Here is a 27,640-nt window from a genome sequence, read left to right as displayed (position 1 = left end):
AATATTTAAAAGGAATCTGGGAAGGATGCATAAGAAGCTAGTTTATAGTGGCTGCCTCTGGGGGACGGGGACTAAGGACGGGGCTCTTTACTGGGAAAAGGTGGAAAATATAATTTTCATAGTAGATCCTTTTGTACCTTTGGATTTTGAGTCATGTGCCTGAATTACCTCTTCAAAAAGGATGAAAACAGCCCGAGGGACCCTCATCATTGCTTTCACTGGGGTCTAGAGAGCCACAGAGGTGAGGATGGAATGCAAATTGGAATCTGACGTACATTAGCAAACCTTTTTCTAGCCAAGTAAGTCTTCTCTTGGCCAGCAGAGGGCAGTGCATGGCTAAGCGTGGCCCAGGCTGCTATTCTGGGGAAGGCGGCCCTGGAGCTTTGACTGTTGAGCTGGAGTTAATATTCCACAGAGGGCGTAGAAGGAAGGGATGAACAAGCCACCTTGTTTTTTTGTTTTAATTCCTTTTTAAACAAACAACTGACCCTTGCTTAGAAATCTTGCCTTTAAAAGGCTTTCCTCAGTGGTGTTCACGAGATGATTTTAGGTAGACAAACAGATTTGAAAATGTCTAATAGCTATGGACTTATTTAAGTGTGAATTAGAAAAATATATAAATATATGGTTTGCAGATCAGACTTCTCATTTCATGGACCTCATTTTGTGGAGTAAGCCAAGGGAAAAAGGCAAGCCAATTTATACGCAGTTTAAGGAAAAAAAAAAAAAGATAGGGAGCTGGTAACAGAATTGGACTGTGGAAGTAGCAAAAATTAGCCCAAAGAATAAAGGCCAGATTCTCAGCCTTCCAGGACTTCCAGGGGGTCCACCCAGGCTCTAGCCCACCTCTGCCGTCTCAAACATCTTTATACATCGGAACGGATATAGCCCTGGACCCCATGCTGGTCCCCTGTCTGAGATGCCTCTCCTCTTCTCTCTGCGTGACAACATTTTACTAACTCCTGAAGGTCCCTCTGTGCTCCCACGCCATCCTGCATTTGCAGCTATAAAGTCACTAGCCAAGGTTCTCATAAGGCTTCCAGTGAGCCAGGAGCTGTTCTAAGCGCTTCCCACGCGCCATTTCATCTTATCCTCAGACGAACCCTATCAAGACTGCTATTCCCACCCATTTCCCAGAGAAGCAAACTGAGGCACCCAGAGGTGAGAAACACACTGAAGCTTGAACGGCTGGTCACGTGGAACAGCCAGAACCCAAACCCCTGTGGTTGGAAGGCAGAACCTCGGCACCGACCCGCTGGACTCCACCTGCAGTGTCCACTTGCGCACGGGCTGCGAACCCACTGAAGCCACACGCTCCTTACCCCATATCCCTGGAGCCCAGCACGGGGCTTGGCACCAGTGACATCAATGTCATTTATAAGGATGAACTGTGGTGAATTTATCTCCATTTTCCAGATGAGCAAACTGAGGCTCAGAGGGACTTTCCTAAGAAAACACCATCTTGCAATTAAGGCAGGACCCCCATGGGGCCGTGCAGATGGTGATGAAACACACTGTAGGATTTAAATAAGGGAAAAAGAGAAGCAGAACCCATAAATGCAGTCGTAGGTACAAAAAAACTTTCACAAAACATATTCTTCTTGAAGGCCTGTGAAAGAGACCTATTCAGAGTTCTTTCATGTCCATTTTCTCACTGGATCCTGTCAACCTCATAGGGAGGTGATCAGAGAAAATGTTATCAACCCCATTGTACGGAGGAGTAAACCGAGCCCAGAGAGGCCCAGGTCCCCAGGCTCTGCTCCTCCACCATGCTACGCAGCCAGTGCCAGGTGCCCCTCAGCGCCGTGGAATTGCTGAGGGGCCCTATGGCCCAGTGCTAATTAGCTTTCAATTTAATTTGATAAAATAACAGACAGGACAAGAAACCACGGCAGCCTTGGGGAGGACATAGAAAGCCAATCTCTTCGGCTCCCTGAAAGGACATTGTCAAGCATAAAAAATGAGCAGTTTTCTTATTTCCTCCCTCCCTCCCTTCTTTCCTCTCTCCATCAGATTCATCAGGTCTTGTCTGAGCCGGGCTCGGAAGCCAGCCCTCACCCAGTGGGTCTCAGTCCTGGCCGTACACAAGAATCCTTGGGGAGAGTCAAAAGCTCCCGAGGATGCCCAGGCTGCACCCGGGCCCGTCAGACCCTCAGCATCTCTGAGGGTGGGGTTCTGGCATCAGTGTCACTGAAAGTTCCCTAAGAGGTTACACAGGCAGCCAGGACCAAAAGCCACCGCCTAGAGGTCTCACGGTGGAGGAGACCCCTCTCTGTCCCCCACCCTTTTCTTCGTTTCTCCTTTTCCTCCACCTTCAACCTTTTCAATCAATTCCCCTCTGGGACCCAAAGAGAAAGAGAAGAAGAAAGTGACTCCCATGCTCGTCACGCCTCTGGGAGCACCCCGCGGGCTGAGCCATGTCTCGTTTCTACATCCCTGGGCTGAGTCATCTCAGAACACTGCGGGCAAGGCTGTGTCAAGGTCGACAAGCAGACGTTTCACACCCAGCACTGTGGACCAGGGGAAGCCCAGCAGCATCTGGCTGTTCCCTTTGAACGGATCGCTCCTCCACCTCTCTGGAGTTTTTGTTCCACCTTGAAGGGCAGTGCTGAGAGGATGGGCTCTGGTTCAAATCCTAGATGTGCTGGTTTCTAGCTGGGTGACCTGGAGAAAGTGGCCTAACCTCTCTGAGCCTCAGTGTCCTCACCTGTAAAATGGGGATGATATTGTTGAGAGCTGCAGATGATCTAATGAGTGCTGGGAATTCAATTAAAAGAACATCTTTTGTCTTAAAAAAATATTTATAACAAACTACCCAGCCTGTTAAACAGCGAGGGAGGAGTGGCAGGGGTGTAGCACCAAAACCTGGGGTCAGGGGATCTCAGTGAGAGGCAGCCCCCTCTGCCGCTTCTCTGCTCTGTGACCATGGACAAGTGGCTTGCCCAGCCTGGGCTTCACTTTCTCCAGATGAAAATCTCGGAATCCACAAACTGAAAAAATTACCTAACAATGACCTTGGGGAGACCACTTTGAGGTTTCCTTCTCTTTAGGAGGTTGGACCCCACTGCCTCATCCCATAGCAATCAGAGGATGGATTTGGGAATATTGTAGTCTCTTATCCTGAGAGGTTACATTCCAAGACCCCCAGTGGATGTCTGAAGCCACGGACAGTGCCAGTCCCTATATATGTTATGTTTTTTCTTATACAGAAATATCTGAGGTGTGACAACACAAGCAGCACAAATTTCTTTTTCCTCCTTCACAATTTCACAGACAGAAGACTCATTTCTTCTTAGCAACCTCAGCTCACGATTTTTTTTCTTTCCTTAATAAGTTGAGAACTTTCACCTTTCCACTTAAAGGAAGCACTTTTTTCTTTTTTTTGAGGAAGATTAGCCCTAAGCTAACATCTGCCACCAATCCTCCTCTTTTTGCTGAGGAAGACTGGCCCTGAGTGCACATCCGTGCCCATCTTCCTCTACTTTATGTGTGGGACGCCTGCCACAGCACGGTGCCACGTCTGCACCCGGGATCCAAACTGGTGAACCCTGGGCCACTGAAGCGGAACATGCACACTTAACTGCTGCACCACCGGGCCGGCCCCTAAAGAAGGCTTCGCTTTGGCATATCTCAGTGGCCAACATCACTATTCTTGTGCTTTGGGGCCATTATGAAGTAAAATGAGGGTGACTGGAACACGAGCACTGTGACACCATGACAGTCGATCTGATAACCGAGACGGCTACTGGCGGCTAACAGGCGGGTAGCGTATAGAGAGGGGACACGCGGGATGGAGGGATGACTCGCGTTCGGGGAAGGAAGGAGCAGGACAGCGCGAGGTTTCATCACGCCACTCAGAACAGCGCGCAATTTACAACTTATGAACTGTTTGTTTCTGAAATTTCCCATTTGAGATTTTCAGCCCGCCACTGACCACAGGTAACTAAAACCACAGAAAGCGAAACCGCGGATAAGGGGGGATCACGGTGCAAAGACTCAGAGACAGTCGGTGAAGCCTCGGCTTCCCCGACCCAGGGGTGCCCCGCGGCAGGATCTGTGGCCCTTCCCGGACTTTCCTGTGTGGAGATGCCCACATCTCTGCCTCTTTCTGGATATGAGTTTCCTCAAATTTATAAAATTAGCGAGTGGGGGTGAGAACTGACCTTGAGAGAGTGTAATAGAAGCTCAGCTATATGAGAGCAGAATTAAAGGATTGGGCTTTGTGTGGTGTGTGATGTGTGGTGTGTGTGTGATGTATGTAATGTAACGTGTGTATGGTATATGTGTGTATGTACGTGTGTGTGGTGTGGGGTGTGTGTGGGGTGTGTGTGTGATGTGCATGTGTGGATTGTGTGGTGTGCACACACACACACGTGTGCAGAGGGAGGTGGCCCGGGCTCTGCTCCACTGGACGGAGATGCTGGAGGGATCCCGAGAGAGAGCTGACAGCTGCAGGATGCGTGTTTCCTGTCACTCGGAATCTCCATCACGACGCGGCTCTGGAAAGTGTCACCCTGCGAGCCTCGGTCTGACTCACCCCGAGCTGCCAAAACGCTCCTGCAAACCCCCAGCGGGGAGCGGGCGCTGCGTGGGGACGGTCCTCCCGGAAGAGGTGAACTGTCGGAAACCTGGAGGGCGCACCCCAAGGCCCCGGCCGGGCGGCCCGAGGCTTCCCGAGGCGTGGCCAGCACAGGACCACGGTCAGGGCCCTGCCTCCCGCCTCCCTCCCATCCTCCTCCACCCGCCACGGGGCCCCTGCGTGTTGGGGAGTTGTGAAACAAGCAGTCGTGGCTCCCTAGGATGTCAGATCTAACAGCATCCGAAGGCCTTGAGCTGGTGACGTGCACCAGCTGGAGACAGGGGGTGGGTCCCCTCCCACAGCTGCTCTGCAGTCACCAAGGCTGGGCAGGGCGTGGCGCGGCCGAGGAGCAGAAGACAGACATGTGTTGGGCGAGGACCTATCCTAGAGCTTGTTTCCACGTTACCAGCAACCACGACAACCCCTTGAAAATGGGGGGAGCAGGAATAATTAATCAGGCAGATGCCTGGACAGTATTTTTGGGTGATTCTTCCTCATTCCTCACCGTCACACCCAAACCCCATGGTCAGGGGCAACTGACATTTGTGTGTGTGTATGTGTGTGTGTGGTTGTATAATGAAGCTTAGTTGGTGTGCAAGCCATGGAAAGAGTTATTGTTAATCATCATCATAACTGCCAATCAAATTATGGCGTGTGTGCAATGTATCAGACCCTTGCCAAGAGTTTCATCCCCTCAGGAGCTCTAAGAGCTCCTATTTTAAAGACAGGGAACTGAGGCTCAGAGAAGTGAAGTGACTTATCCAAGGTCACACAGCCGATCAGGGGAAGAGTTGGGACCTGAACGCTAGACTTCCAACCACAGGCAAAGGCTTTTTCTTCTCTCTGAGAAAACTCAGAATCTTTCCAGAGTGCCTCGCTCATGTTGGAAGCATCATGGAGAGGAGGAAACATTTTCTGAGCTTTCTAAATGCTAGGCACCAAGCTCCAGTACCAATCTTGTTTCTTTCACTTCCTAGCTGTGGGATCGTAGGCAAGTGACTTCACCTCTCTGAGCCTTGGTTCCCTCATTTGTACAATGGGGACAATGATGGCCACCTCATAGGGTCATTGTGCCCGGTGAGGTCATTTGGACCTTTGGACCGGTACCAGGAGACCTGGGTTCTAACGTCTACTCTACTTTGGCTGTAGTAGCCTGAGTGCAAAAATGGTTTCAAAGCTCTGCCCCTCCCTGTGTCCACACCTTTTGCACTGAGGTTTTGAAGCACCTGCCATCAAGAGGTGGAGTGCGTCTCTCCACCCCTTGAGTCGAGGCTGGCCCTTGCTTTGTGACCCGCCGTAGGATATGGCAGCCATGATGCTGTACCCCTTCCTAGTCAAGACACAGGAAGCCTTGAGTGCTTCTGCCCATTGTCTTGGGATCCTGGTCGGGCACCCTGGGAACAAGCTGGCTGTTGGAGGATGCGAGACACGTGCAGCAGAGATGAACCATCCTAGTCCGTCCTGCCTAGAGCGTGTGACAGCCAGCCCACCCCAAATAGGTGACAAACGCCAGCCACGATCAGCAGAGCCGCCCACCCACCCCACAGCTGCCCGCAGGCACACGAGCGAGCCAGCCGAGGCCAGAAGAACTGCCTCGCTGACATGCAGGCGTGTGAGCAAGGCTCCAAGCTTGTGTTCCCCGCTGCCGAGCTTGGGGTAATTGGTCACACAGCAGTAGCTGCCGGAGAGGGTGGTCCTGGGGCAGCCTCTTTCCAGCCCTGGCCGTCGGTTTCCTCATCTGTAACACGATGGAACTGGGCTCTATGAACTTTGCTGTTCCTTTTCAGGTTCCTTAGACGTTTGGCTCTCGGGAAACCCCACTTCTCTCTGCTAATGGATCGGAAGGTTTTTATCTCTACTGTGGCCATTTCTCCCATGATTTCTGCTGGTGTCTGGAAATCTCTGCTCCTGCGGCCAGAGCGGCCCTTGACTCTTGACTGTCCTTTCTTGCCTGGCTCTCGAGATGAATGCTTGCAGCCCAAAGCGGCTATATCTCTGTTGGAGGGACTGAAGGACCTCTGGACAAGGCACTTAAATTTTAGGGCCTGGAGTTAACTTAGCACAGAGCAGGTTGGCAGCAGCCGAAAAGAAATATTCTGTGCCTATCCATCACACGGTTACCGGGGTTTGTTATGAGGTCCTTTTATTTCCTGGTTAGAGAACTGTGCTGGGGCCCATAAACGGGGAGAGATTTGGGGCTGGGCTCCACAGTGGAGCCAAGGAAGGCAAGCTGGGGCTTCGGTGAAATTTCTTTCTTCCAGAGATTTATGTCTATTTGCAACAGGTGCCCAGGCAATGGAGGGCACCTCGCTGAGCCTCAGTTTCTCCTTCTGGAAGCTGAGGCTGGGGAATCTCTCTTTGGAGGAGCACCTCTCTACCATTCATTGTGTGGTTATAACACCGGCTTTGGTCCTAGAGAATGGGGTTTGAGTCCTCAGTTGGCCTCTTCCTAGCTGTGTGACCTTGAATGAGTGACTTCACCTCTCTGAGTCTCAGTTTCCTCATCTGTAAAAAGGAGATCGCCATAGTGATATCGCATAGGTTTGCTGGGGAGCTGGCATATAGTAAGGGGGAAAGAGTGTTAGCTGTGGTTAGTTTCCTATTTTATGCCAGAAACCTTACTAAGAACTTTCCGTGCTCTTTAAGTAACTTTCACACTCACCATCTTTCTCTTTGACTTAACTGGCATTTATTGAGCACTTACTGTATGCTGGTTACTGGGGACAAAGGGAACAGAGTACAGTAGTTCCCTCTTCTTTGTGGGAAATACGTCCCAGGACCCCCAGGGGACGTCTGAAACCGTGGATAGTACCAAACCCCGTACATACTACATTTTTTCCTATACATACAAACCAGTGATCAAGTTTAATTTATAAATTAGGCACAGGAAGAGATCACAACAGTAACTTCTCTTTGGTGTATCCGAATTGCCAGCATCACTACCCTTGTGCTTTGGGGACATTATTAAGTAGAATAAGGGTGACTTGAACACAAGCACCGTGATACCCAGACAGTGGGTCTGATAACCGAGCCACCTGCTAACTGACTACGGGGCAGGCGGCGTCTACAGCGTGGATCTGCTGACAGGATGATTCATGTCCGGGATGGGACGGAGTGCGATGGCGCGAGATTTCATCAAGCCGCTCAGAATGGCGTGCAACTTAAAACTTACGGATTGTTTATTTACAGACTTTTCCATTTGATATTTTTGGCCCATGGCGGACCACAGGTAGCTGAAACTGCAGAAAGCAAAACCGTGGCTCAGGGTGGACTGCTGTATCATATCATAAGACACGTGTCACCACCATCCTTAACCTGCCTGAGGCCACAGAGCTGGTGACCAGCAGAGTCAGGATTTAAATGCAGCTCTTTTCGACTCAAGATGCTTTTGTGCCTCCTCTGCCATGGGGCGTTTTCAAGGTTGTGGCTGCTGTGCTCAGCTCTCGCACGCACACTTAACTTGTCTCTCTAGTCCTAGCTCTGACCTGCTGTGTGATGCTAGGTGAGTTACCTCCCCTCTCTGGGCCTCTCCCAGATCTTGCATTCTATGATGCCTTCTCCAATAATTCCTTAGTTCTTTTATTCTCCTTTCTATGCTTTATGGAGAGAAAGAGAGAGAAAGAGGGAAAGAAAGAGAAAGAGATTTAAGAAATCCTTAAGGATTTAAAAACCTCATGCTTGGTTGTTTTAGGATAAGCAGCGATTCCTGATGGAGCTGGAACAGGACTAAGCATTTGGGGCGTGAAGGAATTTTAGCCTGGGGGCTCCTGCCTCGTCTTAAGATCGTGGACCCATCCTACCTCCAACACCCACAGCACAAGGCAGACGGTTGTAACGGATGTTGCAGTTCAGGGTGTCCGTTCGGGTGCCTGAGGGTCACGTTTTCACCGCTCGAGTCCTTTGGGCACAGGGCCCCTCCTGGAACGGCCTCCCCCCATTACAGCTTGGCCAACTGACACTCTTCAAGATTCTGCTTGGATGCCACCCTCTCTGGGACATTTCCACAACTCGCAGAGGTGAATCCAGCTCCCTCCTCCCTCCCTCCCACCCCTCCAGCCACAGCGCTTGGCCCACATCTCATCAGATTGTCTGTTTACTCCCCTATTTCCTGAACGCCGAGTTCCTGGAGGCCTGGGATCCCCTCTGCTTCATCCCTGGGACATGTAGCTGGTCCCCCAAAGGCTGTGCAAGTCAATGAGAGAGGAGGCGACTGTGTGTGAGCAAACCCGGCTCTGTCCTTTATCAACTGCGTGACCTGAGGAAGCCGCTTAACCTCTCTGTGCTGTCATTTCCAAATCCATAAAGTGGCAATGACAACATCTGCCTTATAAGGACTCCGGGTAATCAGAGGTTCCATCTATGAAGCGCCAACTACGTGCCAGATCCCATGCGATGTGCTGTGCATACGTTATCTCCAATTTGCGTAATTCCCCCTCTGCAATTATCTCTACTCACATTAGCTCTAATTTATGTAATTATTATCTCTCCGTAATAATGTTCACATTCATTATTGCTCACGGGTATAAACTACGCAGCTCAGGGCCTAGCACACAGTAGGTCTTTCATAAGTGGCGACTAATTGGAAGCGTTATCCTCACGCCCATGGCATCAACAGACTTGGCCGGGAGAAAGGGGGGAAAGTGTCCCCTCTCTTGCCTGGCACATGGGGCTCATGTCCTCCTGACTCAGCAGACACCGCCCAGAGCCCGCTGTGGGCCACCTACCCAGCTCAGGCAGCGGTGCCAACTCCGCCCTCCTCGCTGATGTGATAAATAACAAATGCAAACACTTAGGCCGTGCGAGGGGCCCCGAGGATGGAATTATTTTTACTATCAAACCCAAATTGGTTTACTAAAACTGTCAGCGGAAACCAAGCAAGATAAATTAAACCCAGCAGCTCCCGGGCCTCATGTAACCCTCGCTGGTGAGATGCTATTTTCACTCCCTCTGTGGGAGGAAGGAGGTGCTGGGGCCAGACGCCGCTCTGCCAAGCGTGTGCCAGAGTCGGCCAGCGAGAGGCTCCGGGTGGTGACCGGAGGCCCCCGCTCCCTTCTGGAAAGCTTTGATCCTGTTAACTGCTTAAAACCCTTCCCCTGCCACCCAACTTGGGTGGGTCCAGACTCCCTAATGCAGCCTTTGGGGCCCTGCCTGATTCCGGTCCTTCCTCATTGATGCTGCCGCTCCTGCATCACCGAGCTCCAGATTCCCGGGGCTTCCTCCAGCTGCTTTCAAATGCTGGCAAGGATCCCAGGCCCTGGAGACAGGCCAACGGAGTTCGAATACCAGCTCTGCCAGTTCCCAGCTGTGTGATCATAGTCACTCCTCCACCTCTCCGAGCCTCAGTTTACTCATCTGGAAAACGGAGGTAATGCTAGAACCCATGGCATGTGCCTGCTGTGAAGGTGCCTGGGGTGTGAATGTCTGGGAGACACTGAGTGCTCAGCATATATTTGATATTATAGACAGACAAGAAGAGTCTTGCCTTCTTGCATCTGGACCTTAGCACATGCTGTTCCTTTTGGCTGGCACACTGTTCCCCTCCACCTCTGCCCATCTTCTATCTGTCCTTCAGGTCTCAGCATAGGTCGGGGTTTCTCTGTTTTGGCACTATTGGCACTTTGGGTCAGCTCTTTCTTTGTGGTGCAGGCTATCCTGTGCATTGCAGGACACTGAGCAACCTCTCTGGGCTCTCCCCACGAGATGCCAGTAGCACCACCTCCCCCCACTAATTATGACAACCAGAAATGCCCGCAGACATTGCTAAGTGTCCTGGGGACAACAGGGTCCCCAGTTAGATGTTGCTTTCTCAGGAATGCTTGTCTCCATATCCTCCACCGGGCTCACCTTTCTCACTCCGGACCCCGACTTAGAAGTCACTTCCTCCTTGATTTGACTCAGTGTCCCTCAGCTGCCTGTCCTCCCCATCATTGCTCTTATCACACTGCATATAGTTTCTTGTCTGCCTCGCCCACTAGACAGTGAGGGCAGAGACTGTCCCACTTTTCTCACAACTGTACTTCCAGCACCTAGCCTGGTACTTGTACACAGTAGGTGCACACCTGTTTTTTTTTTTCAGCGTTAATAGAGCCCATCCAATCTATTCTTTTCCAATATAAACTTTACTGCTGAAGGGACAACTATCAGAGTCTTTCCAGTGCCTAATAATGTGTTTGGCTCATAGTAGACACTCAAAAAAAAAGTCTTGAATGATGAGCCCTTTATTCCAGACTCTAGAAGTCAGAGAGATGAGAAAGGGAGAAAGGGGTGAATTCTCACTGGGGAGCGAGCGAGGGAGGCAATGGGCACGGGATGCTTAAAATCCCTCCAGCAGCCATGAAACACTGATGTGTCAAGACCCTCATTACAGATGAGAAAGACCAGGGCCCAAGAGAAACCCAAAGTCACAGAGCCGGACAGCGGGGGAGACAGAATGCTGACCCAGGTTGGCCTGGCCCCAAGTCCCCAAGAGGCTACTGAGCAAGGTCTGCAAATGCTCAACTCAACTGGAGCAGGAGGTCCTGGGACAGCCTCTGAGGACCTTCCCACTGCCTCTCATGGTCAGCTTCCAAAGACAGTCACTCATAATTTTGCAAATAATTTTCCTCTTCTCTTGCAAGGCTCCTCTGCAGAGCCAGGCTGCCCCTGAGTCCTGATTCCCAGCCAACTGGGTTTCTATTTCAGGCTTGAGGGAAGCGCTGACCCCCAGAGGCCCTGGCTGCATCCAGAGATGCTCTTCAGAGCTGGGCACTTCCCTGACTCTCTGCCCACCCTCCCAGCCACGGTGTCTGCTTCTGTTGGGAATCCCTTCCTTCTTCTTTTCCAGACACCACCATCCATCTCTGTCCCCTTCTCTCAGTCCCTGGGTAGTTGCGGGGGGGCAGTTCTAGATGAAGCATCTATTAGGTCCCCCCACTGAGCACCGGACACAGCCACACAGTCAGGTGAGTCCCTTCATTACAGCATTTCTTCACTCAGTAATCATTTCCTGAGCACCTTCTATGTGTCAGGATGTGTTAGACCCTGGGACACAGCTAAATCAGACCGGGGCCTGACTGCAAGGACCTTCTGGCCTAGTCAAGAGAGACAGATAGGAAAATAAACTATTGCAGTACAAAGAGTACGTGTTATACTGCCTTCTTCCTCCTGGCCACGCCCACCATTCAGTCCCTTGAAAATACTGTGCTTGCTCTGGCCACAGGGCCTTTGCATATTCTGTCCCTTTAGGATGCATTCACTCCAATTCATTGTTTAGTTCTGAGCTTTAGTATCAGATCTTCAGGGAATGCTTTTCTGACCTTCCTCTTTATATCACATCCCATTATAGACTCTCATAGCACCGCGCACCTTTCTTTACATTGCTTATCAAAGTTACATATGCAGTTATTAGTGTATTTTTTTCATTTAATGCCTGCTTCCTTAGTAGACTGAACTTCCTGAGGGTAGGGACTCTTTCTGTGTGTGTATGATTCTGTTTCCCTCACCATTGGGACCCCAGTTCTTTGCACAGTGCCTGACACATAGTAGATGCTTAATTAACATTGATTGAAAGAATAAAGCAGGAGCAATTTCTTCCCCAATCTGGCTGGATTGGGGGTCCACCCAATCATTAACACTCACAACTGGATATCTAAGAAGATCCGTTTCTCCTCCCCTACGTGAATCTTCCAGATACAATCTTCGCCTTCCACGTAGGGCTCTGGCCAGTTGGGGGACAGCACCACCCCGGCCACGGCAGAGAGCTCCCCACCGCACATGGCTGTAAAAGACACAGACAGACAGACACTTCATTCATAAGGAAGTCAATGTGGCATAGCGGTTAAGGGTGTGGGCTGTGAAGTCTGACAGCCACGGCTCGCTGCGTACCGTGGACAGCTCCCCTCTCCTCAGGCAATCCATACATGTTTGTGGGATGATTAAATTAGGACTGGCCACCTGACTCCTTTAGCGGAGAGCTGGCGAAGGCGGGGCGAAGGGCGCCATCGTTCTTTCAGGACTAAGGACAGAGCTCAGAGTTCCGCGTGAACCCTCAGCAGCCCTGCCCTTGCACAGGGCGAGTGGCGGCTAAGGGACGCTATGCTGCAGGCAGGTGTACCTGGGTTCGAGTCTTGCTTCTGCCACCAACAGGCTCTGGGACAATGCACGTAACTTCTTGGAGCTTCAGTTCCCTTCCTCTTTAAAGCCAGAGTAACACCACTGCTGACTTCACTGGGTTATTCTGAAGCTTAACTGAGTTCATGGGAGTCAAACCCAGCACAATGCCGGGCACAAGACAAGCGCTCGATAATTCTCAGTTCACATGACTGGGAAGGGCCCCCGCTCTGAACTGGAAGCAGAGATGCGGCCGCACCTGGTGCCTTGACCTTTAAATTCCACTCTGTTCACTGCTCTGGAAAGTTCTCAAAGTGGCAGAGGCCAAAGCACCAATAAATTCTGCTCTGTTAAACCAGCACATTTAATACAGGGATCAATTCCTCACCACGGCGAGGCCGTGATTTCACGCCAACAGCCATCCGGGCAGCGGCTGCCAGGAGCGAGCGCTCTCTTCATTACTCCACACACTCCACATGGATCCAGGCTCAGGGTGGTTCATTGGCCACGAATATGGGGAGATGGGGAGGGCACTGGGAGCCCATGGAGATGAGGGTCCTATGCAGCCAGCACTGTCCAGAGAGGCTCAGAGCACAGGTCTCTGAGAACAGAGGGACCTGAATTCCATTCCCACCTCTGCCAATTACCCTCGGTCTGTTCTCAGGTACGTCCCTTCACAGCTTCAGTTTCCTCTGTGAATGGGGTCAATATATGTACCTTGCAGGGTTGTGGTGAGGATTTAATCAGATAATGTGCACACCACCCTTGGCACAGTGCCTGGGACACAGTTTTTTCACTCCTATTCACTATTGTGATTATCATCATTATTATTAATTAGACTCAGGGCTGCCATGTGATGTTGGGTGGGTTGTGAACTGTGCAAGAGCGCATAGCCGACGGGGTACATAGCAGCTGAAATCCATGCACAGACCTTTCACCAAGATGTGCACCTTATAAAATTTATCCATTTTGTAATTTTCCTGAGGACCAGCAGCAAACGTGATCCAAAGGACAGTGAGCGCTGGAAGGAATTCAAATGATAAAATTGGTAAGTAACCGGTGACATGCCTCTAAATTGGGGCCTTTGCCTCTTCATCTGAAGGGGTGGAGGTCCCTGGGGCCCCTGGGAGGAAGGCGGTGGGCCCACTCACCTCTGCACAGGGGCTCCGTGTCATTCCAGTACGGGTCCCGCACGTTGATGCACTCGATGACGGCCGGGCCCTGCTCCAGAGAGTGGCCGGGGTCGCATGTGAACTCCACTGTGGTCCCGATGTTATAGGTGGGGTCGGATGTGGTGAAGTTCCCATTCTGAATGTAGGGCTCGTAACAGTGGCCTTTCTCAAATGCTGAGGCGGGGGTACAAAAGAGGGACAGCAGCCCAAAATGAGCCAGGGGCCACCCACAGCCCTGTATCTCAGAAGATGGCTCCCCTCTTGCTGTTCAGGGAAGCTCCATGGAAAATGGGTACCAGATCCTGCGGTCCAGTTCCAATTGACTTGCTGAGGGCCCTGGGGCTATTCACTTACCTTCCTGGGGCCTTATTTTTTAAAAAACCTAAAATGGAAATAAGGACCTCTGCCCTCCCAATCCCGCAAAGTCTGCGTTTGGAAGCCCACGGGTCACACTAGCCACTGGGTCTCCCCCATCCTTCGCAGGCCAGATTTCTACCACCTAGGACACAGTCCCAGCCCCACTATGCTTCTTCTGCTCCCACACCACCACTCCAGGAGAGGGGAAGGCCCCCGGGGACCCTCACCCTCGAACCGGATGTTGAAGGCTGAGGCCACTTGCGGTTGGTCCGACGTGAACTCGATGCGGATGCTGTTGCCTTCGCTCAGCAGGCCCTCGAAGGGGACACTCTCGATTTGGAGGGAGTCATAGAGAAGAGCGGACTTGTTGGTGAGCCCGCTGTACACCATCATCCTGGCAGCGGGAAAGGAGAGGAGGGCCACTGAGTGGTCTTGGGTCGCTTGGGACACATGGTGGCAGGAGGGATGTGCAAAGAGCACCACATCTGGAGCCTCATTCCCAGACTGAAACCCAGGCTTCACCCCTTCCTTGCCCGGACAAGCTGCTTCACTTTATTGGACCTGTTTCCTTTCCTGTAGATGATTGTCCCAGACTCCTCATAGACCATTCTGAGATTCCGGGGAAAGTGATAAGTACAGTGGAATGAACCTGACTGAATAATTGATACTGATTAACATTACTAATTGGGAAGTTGGGATTAATGAGCTAATATCATTCCAGAAACAGTGGTATACATGGTCAGACAGTCAGAGTCCCAACTCTGTAACTTCTGAGTGGTGTGACTTTGGACAAGGACACTTCGCCACACTGAGCCCCTGTGTCCTCATCTGTGAAATGGGTACAGTCACACCCACACCAGAGTGTGGGGATCAGAGACCGTGGGTATAAAGTGCCCAGGACAGAGTGGGCGTGCACATCAAATTTATTACGCCTTTCACCCAGACAGGGTCTGTCTCTGATTCTCATTTCCCAGAAGCACCGTGTGGGGAGTCAGGAGTTCTGATTTCCAGAACTGCCCACCGACTGACTTGACATAAGTCTCAACACATCTTGGGCCTCAGTCTCCACAAGCACAAAAGGAGGGGTCCTGATGTCTTTTCCACCTATCCTATAGGTGGGCTTTGAGACTATGACGGCATTAAGTGCCCTGAAAAACAAAGTGTGTTAGACAATATGTTGGGTATTCATTTCTACTGTTCTTAAAACCATTGGATACTTGACTCTTTGCTGTATTTTTAAAGAAATTATGCAAAAGTGGGGAAGGAAACAGTATACAAATTAGATAAGTTTCTTTTATGGAGTCATAAACAGGCATTTTTAATCCTTTGATTTTTTTCCTGTGACTCATAAAAAGGGTTTACGTTTCCCAGATGAATTTCTAATGTCACTAAAATGCACAACTGGAGGCATGGTTTGTTCATGTTTTCATGTGTCCTCTGTGGATGGGATGGGCAAGGGGCTGAGGTAGAGACCAGGAGCCATCCCAGGAGTGGGGAGGGGGCTCTTCACAGTCTTCTGATCCCTGCTGACTCTGTGGCATCTTGGGGGCCATGCCCAGGACTCTTCTTTCAAAGAACTGAAGTCTTTGACAAAGAGGGTCGCACTGGAGGAAATTCCCAAGATCCCAAAATCTCTGTAGTCAATTAACCTTCCAAAGATAGTGCTTTTCTAGCTATGTTCTCTGGAATGTCTGAAATAGTAACAAGTTTTATCTCCAATCCATGCATAGCCTGTGGTCAAATGGGTTTTGGAAATGCTGGGTTAAATAAAAATCAAACTGTTTTTCTGCAGGACTCATCAGTGCCTTTGCTGGCTAATGTACATTAGCACCTTCCAAGACAGGGATAAGCATATACGGCATCTCCCAAACATGTCTGACCAGAGAATCCACCTTTTAAGCTGCATATGATGGGACTGGAGTTTAGGAAATTCATTTTGGGGAGAATCATCTTAAAATCTTTCTTCATGTCCCTCCTTGACTCAAAATCCTTCCATGGCTCTCTATAGCTTACAGAAGCAGCCTGATTGAAAGCCCTTGAGCATATGACCCCAATTTACCTCTACATCTTTATCCCCCTTTCCCCATTCTCGCTACTTGGGACACTCTTCCCACTGTGTTTTGGGTTCCCTTGTTCAAGGTTTAGGTCCCTTCCAAGGTTGAGATCAAGGTTCCATTTCTTATGTGGAGCCTCATCTAGCTCTAAGCTCTTGCAACTGATATATTGTGGCATTTCTGCTGTTTTCCTCAGCAAAGGGTGTAGGACAGATAAAGTTAATTTCTCTTTTCTTCTGGGCACAGTTAAGAGTCTTCATTTTGTGTGTGTGTTGGTCTTTAACCTTGTGGAACTACTACCAACTTCTCTCCCTAAAGACAGACTCAAGAACTAGTTTTCCCTGCTGGTCATCAACTCCCTGGTGTTGGAGTTGAAGGTCTTCTTCCACAGACCTTTACAGAGCCCCATAGAAACTACGAGCGAAACTACAGCGTCAGTGCATCTGGCTCATTCATCATGATTTTAAAACCCAGAAAATACTCATTTTGGTTAACTTTTGTTTCCTCTCTGCTCATTCTCATCATCGAATGTGAACTTAGGCTTGATTTATCCCCAAGCCATTCAGAAGAGGCAGGCTCGAGGTGTAAGTTTTAGAAAGTGTCTTTCCCCGAGGATTCCCAGGTACGGCTCCTCAATCGGTCTCCAGCAGGAAAGACTGGGAATACATTTTCTAAAGACTTCTCCATGTCTTTCTGATGCTACTGGGAAGCCACGTTTTTGGAGCCCCTGTTCTACGCTTTGTAATTTAAAGCGATGATTTATTGATACGGAGTTGTTCAGGATAAAGCCAGACTACTTGGAAGGAAGTGGACTCAAGAGTTGGGTAAATTATTCAGTCTTCTGGTGTTTTCTCTATGCATCCTTTCCTACCTGAAGAAGTTAACGGTCCAGGTTTGAAGCTTCAAAGAAGCTAGGACATGGTAATTCTAAGAAGAAAGTCTGATAGATTCCAGAATTTTAAGGTGCTGGCATTCTGGAAGTGTAGCAAATGCTGTCAGGGCCCTACCCCTTCAGCACTCATTGCTCACACATTTTCTGCCAGCTTCCTACCCAAAGTCTCTGAGAATCAGCCAGCTCAACCAGCTCAAGGGGTGGCTGGCACTGTTGGGGAGGTAGTGTGCCTAGGAGCATCCCTCATCTGACGGGGGATGGGAAGTGGTGGACAAATACCCCAGCTCCCTCACCCCTCCAATATGAGCACCTGAGGTCTGCTCAACACAGTTTCCCAGAGGCCCCCCGTGGATAGAGCCCCAGCTGCCCCCACAGTCCTCTGCTTATTAACACATACTGTGTGGAGTCCCCTCCCTTCCCTGTTCACTGTCCCATGTCTCTGCCAGTGTCTTCTAGGATCAGCTCCCAAATAAACTACGTTCCCTCACAGCCTCATCGCCATGTCTGTTTCCACTGGGACCTAATCTAAGACAGCAAGTCTAAGCAGCTGACGTCCTAGTTTCCTAGAACATCCTAGAACATTCTAGCATAAGGTCCTAGAATATTAAAGTTTTACGATTCTAGATTCTTTGCATATTACTTAGAGTCCACAGACGTGGTCTTGCTTAGACGTTGTCTTGTAACTTCTCCCTAGTTTTTTTCATGCATGTAAGTCTAGTTTTTCCATGTCATACCAGGAGCCAATGTTTTCTACTTTTCTCCATGGAGCCAAATACACGACATGGCACAGAACAGGTACTCAATAAACACTCCCTCCTTGTTCAACTGGAGAAAGGGGTGTGCCAGAGAAAGAACGGGGAAGTGCAATATGGGGGATCTGGATTCCCTTCTTGCCTCTTCCTATATCCTACCGTGTGACCTGGGGCAAGTCCCTTTCTCTCTGTGTGCACTGTTTCCTTACCTGTAAAAGGAAGAGATTGAAGCTGATGGTCTCTAACACCCTTGCCATACTCCCAAGCTCTTTCTTGACTTCCATGAGCCAAAGCTTCAGCCATTTCACGACCCCAAGTCCCTAGCCACATTCTAACACTCTTAGGAGGGAATGAGGCTGGCTGGGGACCCTCAGGGGCTTACCTGTCCTTCTCATGCAGTGACAGCCTCTCGAAGTGCAGATGCAGCTTCTGGCCCTCTGGAGCCTCAATTGTCCACACACAGAACTGGCTACCATTGGTGTTTCCAGGGTGACTTGGGGAGAGGACGCGGCCAATGGTGGCATTGTGCACAGCTCCTCCACAAGGGGCTGGGGGCAGAAAGTAGGGGTGGGTGGGTGATGAGAAGAGAGTGTAGACAGAGAGGAAGTGAGTGTTCCATTCTCCCCTGATCGCCCCCCAACCCCTCAGTGGGAGGAAACAGGATGGGAGACCACGGAGAAGGCCTGTCCTCCTGGGCTGAGTTCATCCTGTTTGATAGAAGATCTCGTTCTATGACTGGAGCCATCACCAAGTGTTTTCCATGGTAGGGAATGAATGACTGTGATTTAAGGACTTTTTCCACAGCTCTGCCTATGCCCTGATTCTTTTTTTTTTTTATTGAGTTATTGATAGGTTACAATCTTGTGAAATTTCAGTTGTACATTAATGTTTGTCAGTCATGTTGTAGGTGCACCACTTCACCCTTTGTGCCCACCCCCCACCCCACCTTTCCCCTGGTGTCCACTAAACTGTTCTTAGTCCATAATTTTAAATTCCTCATATGAGTGGAGTCATACACAGATTATCCTTCTCTCGCTGGCTTATTTCACTTAACATAATTCTCTCAAGGTCCATCCATGTTATTGCAAATGGAATGATTTTGTTCTGTTTTGCAGCTGAGTAGTATTCCATTGTATATATGTACCACATCTTCTTTATCCATTCGTCTGTTGCTGGACACTTGGGTTGCTTCCACATCTTGGCTATTGTAAACAGTGCTGCAATAAACATTGGGGTGCACAGGACTTTTGGGATTGCTGACTTCAAGCTCTTTGGATAAATACCCAGTAGTGGGCTGGCTGGATCGTATGGTAGTTCTATTTTTAATTTTTTGAGGAATCTCCATACTGTTTTCCATAGTGGCTGCACCAGTTTGCATTCCCACCAGCAGTGTATGAGGGTTCCTTTTTCTCCGCAACCTCTTCAACATTTGTTGCTATTAGTTTTAGATATTTTTGTCACTCTAACGGGTGTAAAGTGATATCTTAGTGTAGTTTTGATTTGCATTTCCCTGATGATCAGCGATGATGAGCATCTTTTCATGTGCCTATTGGCCATCAGTATATCTTCTTTGGAGAAATGTCTGTTCATGTCTCCAGCCCATTTTTTGATTGGGTTGTTTGATGTTTTGTGATTGAGTTGAGAGAGTTCTTTATATATTAAGGATATTAAGCCTTTGTCAGATATATGACTTGCAAATATTTTTTTCCCGGTTAGTGGGTTGTTTTTTTGTTTCAATCCTGTTTTCATTTTATGCCCTGATTCTTAATTACAAAATGGTAATCAAGAAGGACATAAAACAGGCAGTTCACAAAAGAAGAAATACACTTTTAGTACTTAGCCCTAAAAAATTCAGCCTCACTAATAATAAAAGAAATGCAAACCTAAATTATATTCTATTTGCATCCACCTAATTGGTCAAGATAAAAAGCAGCAATAAACCAGAGACGGTAAAGGAGATGGGAAGTGGTCACTCATTCACGACTGGTTAGAATGCAAATTGCTATGACCTTTCAGGAGGGAAATTTGGTGAAAAATCTAGAAAGTATGTTCAAAGACTTTGACTTAGTAATTAAAGTTCTGGGAATTTATGCTAAAAAATATATTTAGAGATTTTTTTCACCAAAATTTATGCATGAGGATGTTCCCTGCTAAATTGTTTCTAAGAGCAAAAAATGAGAAATAGCATGAATGTCTTCTCACAGCTTTTTGGTGAAATAAATATATTCCATTCATATAGTTATTAAAAACTATGTTCTCAAAGAATACTTAGGAATATAGGAAAATGTTCACTATATTTTAAGTGGAAAAAAAAAGTTAGAAAATGATCTGCCATACCTATTTCAATAAGTTATTTGCAAGGATCAATTGAGACCATAAAAATAAAAAGGATTTGATCCTGTCTTCTACACTTTTGTATTTCTTGAAAACTTTTCTTACCAGAACTATATATTACTTTTATCATAAAAATCTAATAAAGAATACTAAAAAGTGATTTGTGAACTGGGAAGAGATATACAAATATGAGAAAGTAGTCTTATTCTTAGGAGATATTTGGTTCTCATTAAATGTTAGTTGAATGACTGCACGACTAATAAGGACTTGCGCTAGGAAGAGAAAGGTAGACGGCTCTCTCTGCTCCGGACTCTGGGGTGAGCCACAGCAAAAACACTGCCAGGAAGCCCTATATTTCTTTCAGGACCACGGACAGAGCACCGGGTCGCTGTCTCCTGGACGCTCTCTGGTCCCAAAGTGGAGGTTGAAACCTGGCCACGATTCTGCTGTGGATCTAGGACAAACCACTGAAGCTCTCTGAACCTCGAGTTCACTGCCAAATGGTGATAACAATTCCACCCTCTTTATAGGAATGATGCATGCAGAGGCCTGGGCGCAGTGCCTGGCACAGAGTAGGTCCCTGAAACATAGCCAGTTTTATTACTCTATGGCTCAGGAGCTGAGAAGACGGAGGGCACTGTCCCTGGTGGGGGGCGCCCGCCATCTGTGCTCCCCAAGCTGCCGCTCATTTGCTGCCTCTCTGCTCCCCTTCCCTGTCTTATTAAGTCGACTGATGGCTCAGTTTGGCTTCAATTTGCCAGCCATGGCTCCCCATCCATCTTTCTTAGCACAAACTGAGGCTTAATTCCTCTATGATTTCACACATAGATAAAAATTAACCCGAGAGAGGCGTGGAGACCAACTGCCCCATGGTTTGGATTTTTTTTCTTTGTTATAAAGAAAAAGAGGACGAATTCTGAAGGGCCTTGGGGAACAGTACCACAACAATTAAATCTTAAAATTTATCATCAACTCTCATTTGCTTTTTGGATTCCAGTGACCATAAATGCCTAGAGGACAGGAATGATCTTTTATTGTTCCCAGTATTCTCTTTGGCTCATGACCTGCACACAGTAGGTGCTCAGCTTATATGGGCAGCCTATACTCTCCTGGCCACTGTCAGGACTTTTGAGAATCTAATAGGGTTTTGCTCTCTTGACACTTGAGGAGGGTCAAGCCTATGCCCACTGGTGCAAGGACAGTGTGGTATAGCCCAGTGCTTCTCAAATAGTGCACGTGGATCACACGAGGGGCATGTTAAAATGTGGAGTTTGATTCGGTTGGTCTTGTCTGGAGCCCAGGACTGAGTGTTTCTAATAATCTCGCTGGCCTGCAGACCCCACTTTGAGTAGTGAAGGTGTAAGATAAAGAGCTCAGGTGGGAAGGGTTCTGGACTTAATTCAATTTCTATCTGGAGACTGTGGCAGGTGACTTCACCTCCATGAGCCTCAGTTTCCTCATCTGTAAAGTGGGGATAATGCTTCCCACCATGTAGGACTGCTGTGAGGATTTACTGCAGCCCTGCCATGGTGCTCTGTACATATCGACTGGACTCAAAATATGGCAGCCGTCACACCAAAAGCATAAGCAACAAAAGAAAAAAAAAAGATAAATTAGACTTCATTAAAGTTACAAACTTTTTTGCATGAAATGACACCATCAAGAAGGGAAAAGACAATCCACAGAGTGGGAGAAAATATATGCAAATCGTATATTGATAAGGGTCTAGTATCCAGAATATGTAAAGAACTCTTACAACTCAACAATAAAAAGACAAACAACCAAATAAGGAAAACAGGCAAAGGACTTAAATAGACATCTCCCCTAGAGGATAAACAAATGGCCAGCAAACATATTAAAAGATGCTCAACATCATTAGCCATCAGGGAAATGCAAATCAAAACCCATAATGAGATACCAGTTTATACCTACTAGGATGGCTGTAATAATGAAAAGGAAACATGGAAAATAGCAAGTGCTGGTGAGGATGTGGAGAAATTGGTACCCTCATATATGGCTGGTGGGAAGACAAAATGGTGTAGCCACTGTGGAAAATAGTTTGATGGTTTCTTAAAAAGTTAAACATAGAATTACCATATGACCCAGCAATTCCACTTCTAGGTATCTACCCAAGAGAAAGAAAAACATGTCCACACAAAAACTTACACACAAATGTTCATAGCAGCATTATTCCTAATAGCCAAAAAGTAGAAACAACTCAAATGTCCACCAATGAATGAACAGATAAAATGTGGTCCATCCATACAATGGAATCTTATTCAGCCATGAAAAGGAATGAAGTTCTGATACATGCCCCAACACAGATGAACGCTGAAAACATTACGCTCAGTGAAAGAAGCCAGACACAAAAGTTCACATATTATATGATTCTGTTTATGTGAAATGTCCAGAACAGGCAAATCCATAGAGACAGAAAGCAGATTGGTGGCTGGCGAGGCTTGGGATGCAGGAAGAAGAGAAGAATGGGGAGTGACTGCTAATGGGTACAGGGTTTCCTTTTGGGGATGACAAAGATGTTCTGGAACTGGAGAATGGCAATGGTTGTATAATATTGTGAATGTACTAAATGTCACTAATGGTGAATTCTATGTTATGTGTATTTGATCACATAATACAAATTTAAATGGCAGCAGCCATCTGTTTCCAGCAGTCTCTTCCCTAAGGTCAATCTTAATGCCCTAGGTGTTGCTCTCTCCCCTCTTAGTGGACTATCCGTGTTTGGTCCAGCTGAGGCCGGAGCGTACCTGAGCAGATGGGCTCCTGGCTGCTCCAATGGGGCTTGGAGGCATTGATGCATGTCAGCGTCTTGGCACCCTGGAGCTCGTAGCCCAGGTGGCAGTGGAAGTGGGCCACCCCGCCGGAGTGCAGGTCCATCACGGTGACATCCCCGTAGTCGGGGCGGCGGGGGAAGTTGCAGCTCAGCATGAAGGCTGGGGAGAAAGGCAGAGGCAGACAATAATCATCCGTCCGAGGGGGAGACAATGAACGTGACCCACATCTCAGGAGCCAATTTGTGCTGAGGAGAAAGATGAGGCCCCTGGGGACTCCGGAGTGCTGGAGGAGGGTATTTTTGTGACTCTCGTTGATCATACGGTGCTGAGACTGCCAAATTAGCACTTTTCCTGGGCTCAAAGCTCCCCACCCTGCCTAGCCAGAGACAGCAGGTTTGGGGTGAAAAATGAGTTCCTCTACCTTGTTTGAGCCTTTGTCCACGTGGACGTAGAATGGCCTTCTCCTTGAGCACAGGAGGGACAGTATCGCCCAGATAGATTAGTCCCACCTGCACGGACATCTTAGGTGTTTGTTAAAAAAGCAGACTCTTACACCAGAATTAGAATAACCAGCTCTTCAAGAAATGCCAAAGGGTATGAAAAGCTTAAACACAACTATCCTGGGAGGTAAGCCGTTGGGTTTTGGAGGGAGAGCAACATGAGTTCACGTTTTTACTCTATCACTTGAAAACTGTGTGACCTTGAGAAAGTGGCATGGCGCCCAGGACTTCACTCTCCTCATCTTCCCAGTGAAGCTGGTAAGGTCCCCCCCGCCCCCCCCCCCCAGGTGGTGGTAAGGATGAAATGGGCTAATGCCAAGCAAGAGCATCCTCTGCCCAGTGTCTGGCACACAGCGCCCACTAGAGGGGGTGGCAGACGGGTGTGTGGGGCCATGTTGAGCTCCTCAATTTTCTTAAGAGGAAGTTGAACCCATCCGAGCCCCACCCCTAGACCGTGATCTGATCTCCCCTACAGAACAGGGCATCTATATTCCCAGGACTCATCAGGAGGAATAAACCCAACTTCATGGTTCAACAAGCTGTGTTTTTCCCATTTTTTAATTAACAAAGACAACAGACGGTATTCTCAATATGGAAAAGATGTCATGAAACAGACACTCCCACATGCCGTCATCCACCTGGTTCAGAAACATCCAAGGGGAAAGCTTAAAAGGATGGTTTCTCCAGATGTTTGGTCCATTTGATGTAAAAGTGGATGGTTTTCAATACCCTGCTGTGTGCCTAAGGACCCCACTTTCCAGTCGGTTATTTGGCAGGTGTCCAGGGAGAAGCTTCTGGTGGAGGGAAGCAACCTGAGGGCGTGGAAACTGCCCGGGCGGTGGGGAAACAGGATGACGAGGGAGAGAGAGAAGGAAGAGCGGATGGAGGATGGGGATGACGAGAGGGACGGGAGGAGAGGCAGAAATAAAGGAAGCAAGAAAAGAGGGAAGTGGAGAGAAAGAAGGAGAGAGGAAGGAAGAGAAGAGAAGTAAGCAGAGAACAAGAGAGATTTAGAAATAGACAGGAAAGAAACACTGTACACGAAGAAAAAAGAGAAAGGGGCCCAGCGGCAGAAGCGCTTTACCAGAAGTCCACAGACTCACAGGGGATTCACGGATCAAATTCAGGAGCCATGACCTTGAACTGGCAAAGGGGGCTGGCTTACTTTCCTTAACCTTTAACTGATCTGCCGTGTTTCCTTCAATCACGAATGTAGGCGACAAAGTGTAACAAATTAGCAGAAAATGTGACTTTGTCACCAAGAGCAATCACGGATATTTTCATATCATAATGGATATCTTGACACATTTCTGATGCTCCTCAGTACTTTGAAATTACAGTAATTATCAGAACTTCCAGGAGACATTATGATCTAATGTCTTAATAAAGAAGCACATGGATTACGATATCATAGATTAAAACAATATTTTGACAACTGTACTTCAGGATGACTGGTTTCCTTTTTAATTGTATACATTTTATTTCATGCTTTTAAAAATGTTACTCTGAGAGGGGGTCCATAGGTTTGACCAAACTGCCAGAGGGATCCCTGGCACAAGAGGTTTGAGAATCCTTGGCTGCAGGGGGAAACTGAGACACACGGCTTCATCTCATCAGCCGCGGCCCGATCCTACCCTGGTAGTGCAGCTGGAAGGTCCCGAGGCCGTCGTCCTGGAAGGTCCGGAAGTAGACGGAGATGGTGTTGGTGGGGCTTCGGATCACCTGCCCCTCCACCAGGAGTGTCTGGTTGGCCAGGACGGTCAGCGTGGGGCCGTCCACCCCGCGGATGGAGAGCAGCTCCCCCTCCGACAGGTTCACGCTCTTCACCTGGGGACAGGCGGGGGCACGCAGAGATAAACTCTGAGTCGTGTTGGAGCCGGGGCCCTCCCAGGTTGAGAGGCTGCCAGTGTAGCATCCTAACCAGCCGCAGGCAATGCCAACATAGCCCCCTCGACTGGACCCCAAGCCTCAGCCCTGGAAACATCTGGAGCCCTGGGAACATCTAGGACCCTCTCATCTCTCCAAAACCTGAGGACAGAGCAAAACCCAGCTGCAGGGCAGACGCACTGCCAGGATCTGTGGGACCCCATGGCTGGGTCCCGTGTGAAAGACTCCCGGATGCTGGCGGCCGAGACAGATTCTCCTGGAGCTTGTGGGTGGGGACCAGGGTCTGACCACCTTGTGCCCAATCTCCAGGGAGGCAGAAGAAGGCATCCCACCAGAATGTAGTCTCTATGGAGGGAGGGATTTTTCCTTGTGGCTCAGTGTCCCCAGTGCCCAGAATAGTGCCTGGTACATAGTAGGTACTCAATAAATATTGATCGAATGATTGAATACATTCTTCCCCTTCTGCATGGACTGGTGAGTGAGGGAGTGGCAGCCTCATTCTGGGGCATTCTCAGGTTCATTGTTATCCTCCCAGATGGTGGCTCCCACTATAGAGATTCCTTCAAGAACCATGTGCTTGGTGCCGGGTCCACTTTCCCAGCTTGGGGGAGAAAGAAGGAGGACACTTTAATTATACAAAAAGACATTGAACCAATGGAGTAGGCGTGCAGTGGGGACATTGAACCAATGGAGTAGGCGTCCCAGTGTCCACTTTGAACATTGATGCCTCCCGTAGTGGGACCTGGGATCCTAGTCCCTCTGCCCCTGGTCTAAGCAAGGCAGGCATCAACCCCTTCCTCTTTTTAGGCCATACACCTTACTCTCTTTTCTCTTTGATGGACTCCTACTTATTCGCTAAAGCCCCGCTAAAACTGCCTTCCTCTGTGAGACCTTCCCTGACGGCCGAGGAGCTTGCCCATCCCCTCACTGTGATTCTACAAGATTCCCCATAAACGTCGAGGAGACACCTTTTCAAATGGCATCCTAACATCTCCTATGCACGTCTGTGTCAGTCACAAAGCTGTGAACTTCTTTAGGGCAGGCCCTGCCTCAGCTGTGCACATCACTATATCCCACAGTGCCAACTGCCGGGACTGGTACACAGCAGGTACTCAATGAGGGAATTCTGTGCGTGATAAAGAGCTCCATCCAGTATCAGACACAGAGTGGGTCTCTTCCCGGGGTGGAGGAAAGGGTTCATTAAGTGCCGCCACCTGATGGACCGCAGCTTTTCTCCAGTTCACTTTAATTCCGTGAGTATTTATTAAGCACCTACTATGTGCCACACCCTGTGCTTAGTCAGCTCTGGGGGCTGCAAAGACCACAGGTTCTGCGCTGAGTGCTTACCTGTATCCATCCAGCACAAGTCAGGAAACCCTCCCCTGGGCAAGGTTCTGGTTAGGTCACGCCACCGACTCCGCTCAAAAAACTCGTGACCGCTCCTCACTGCTCACTAGAAAAAGGTCATATCCAGACCTCTGACCTTGGCTGGCCAGGGTCTGCCACCACGTGGCTCTGGCCTCCCTTTCCAGCTCCACTTCTGTCCTTTCCTCTGTGGGACAGTGAACCGGACAGTTCACCGCTCCCGGGCCTGTCTCCCTGGCCCATTTGATAAAGGACTTCTCAGGCCGGGCGGCCGGTTGGGGAAGGCCTGAAGCCAGGGCGGGGATGATTTGTAATGTGCACTGAGCACTCGCTCTCTGCTAGGCTCTGGCTGAATGCTCTCTGTGCATCGTCATCCTTACTCCTCTTCTAAACTCTGTAAAGTAGTAACCTTATCATCTCTATTTTATGGATGGGCAAACTGAGGCTCAGAGAGGTGGAGTTCCTTGCCCAATGTCACGCAGCTTTAACTGGGAGAGCTGGGACTTCAAACCTAGATGTTTGAGGGCTACGCCACTCTGCCTTTCCATTCTTAGTTTACAGGCAAAAGTTTGCAAATGAAGCGAATTGGTTGGGGCTTCCCTGGATGTGTGTGTGGGTGTGTGTACGTGTGTGTGTTTGATAAGCAGGATATCAGAGGACTTTCCTTATGGGTATAACGCCTCCCAATTTATCAACACATCCCCTCCCCTTCATGTGCACCAAGCCATTTCATCTGTGCACTGAGTTGGGAACTCCTATTCACTCGCCAAAGCCCGGCTCAAATTGCCCTGATGAGGGCAAAGAGAGAACCAAACCGGTTAAGACGATAACAGTAAGCCAAGTCAGACAATCCTCCGGCGATTTCCTG

General features: G+C 48.9%; 1 protein-coding gene across 1 annotated transcript in view; it reads right to left on the bottom strand.

Annotated features, from left to right (window-relative positions):
• The window catches only part of SEZ6L (seizure related 6 homolog like), a 70,757-nt gene that overhangs the window by 40,826 nt on the left and 2,291 nt on the right, over positions 1-27,640 (bottom strand). Inside the window, exons 4-9 of the mRNA XM_046641038.1 lie at positions 25,155-25,347; positions 22,994-23,179; positions 18,277-18,442; positions 14,424-14,590; positions 13,819-14,013; positions 12,197-12,335 (exon numbers count right to left, since the gene is read on the bottom strand). Of these exons, the coding sequence (XP_046496994.1) occupies positions 12,197-12,335; positions 13,819-14,013; positions 14,424-14,590; positions 18,277-18,442; positions 22,994-23,179; positions 25,155-25,347 (1,046 nt within the window). The remainder of the gene's footprint in view (positions 1-12,196; positions 12,336-13,818; positions 14,014-14,423; positions 14,591-18,276; positions 18,443-22,993; positions 23,180-25,154; positions 25,348-27,640) is intronic.

Source organism: Equus quagga, chromosome 15, assembly GCF_021613505.1.
Source record: "Equus quagga isolate Etosha38 chromosome 15, UCLA_HA_Equagga_1.0, whole genome shotgun sequence".
Classification (NCBI taxonomy): Eukaryota; Metazoa; Chordata; class Mammalia; order Perissodactyla; family Equidae; genus Equus; species Equus quagga.
The sequence above is the reverse complement of the archived record's forward strand: the minus strand, read 5'-3'. Positions and strand labels throughout refer to the sequence as shown.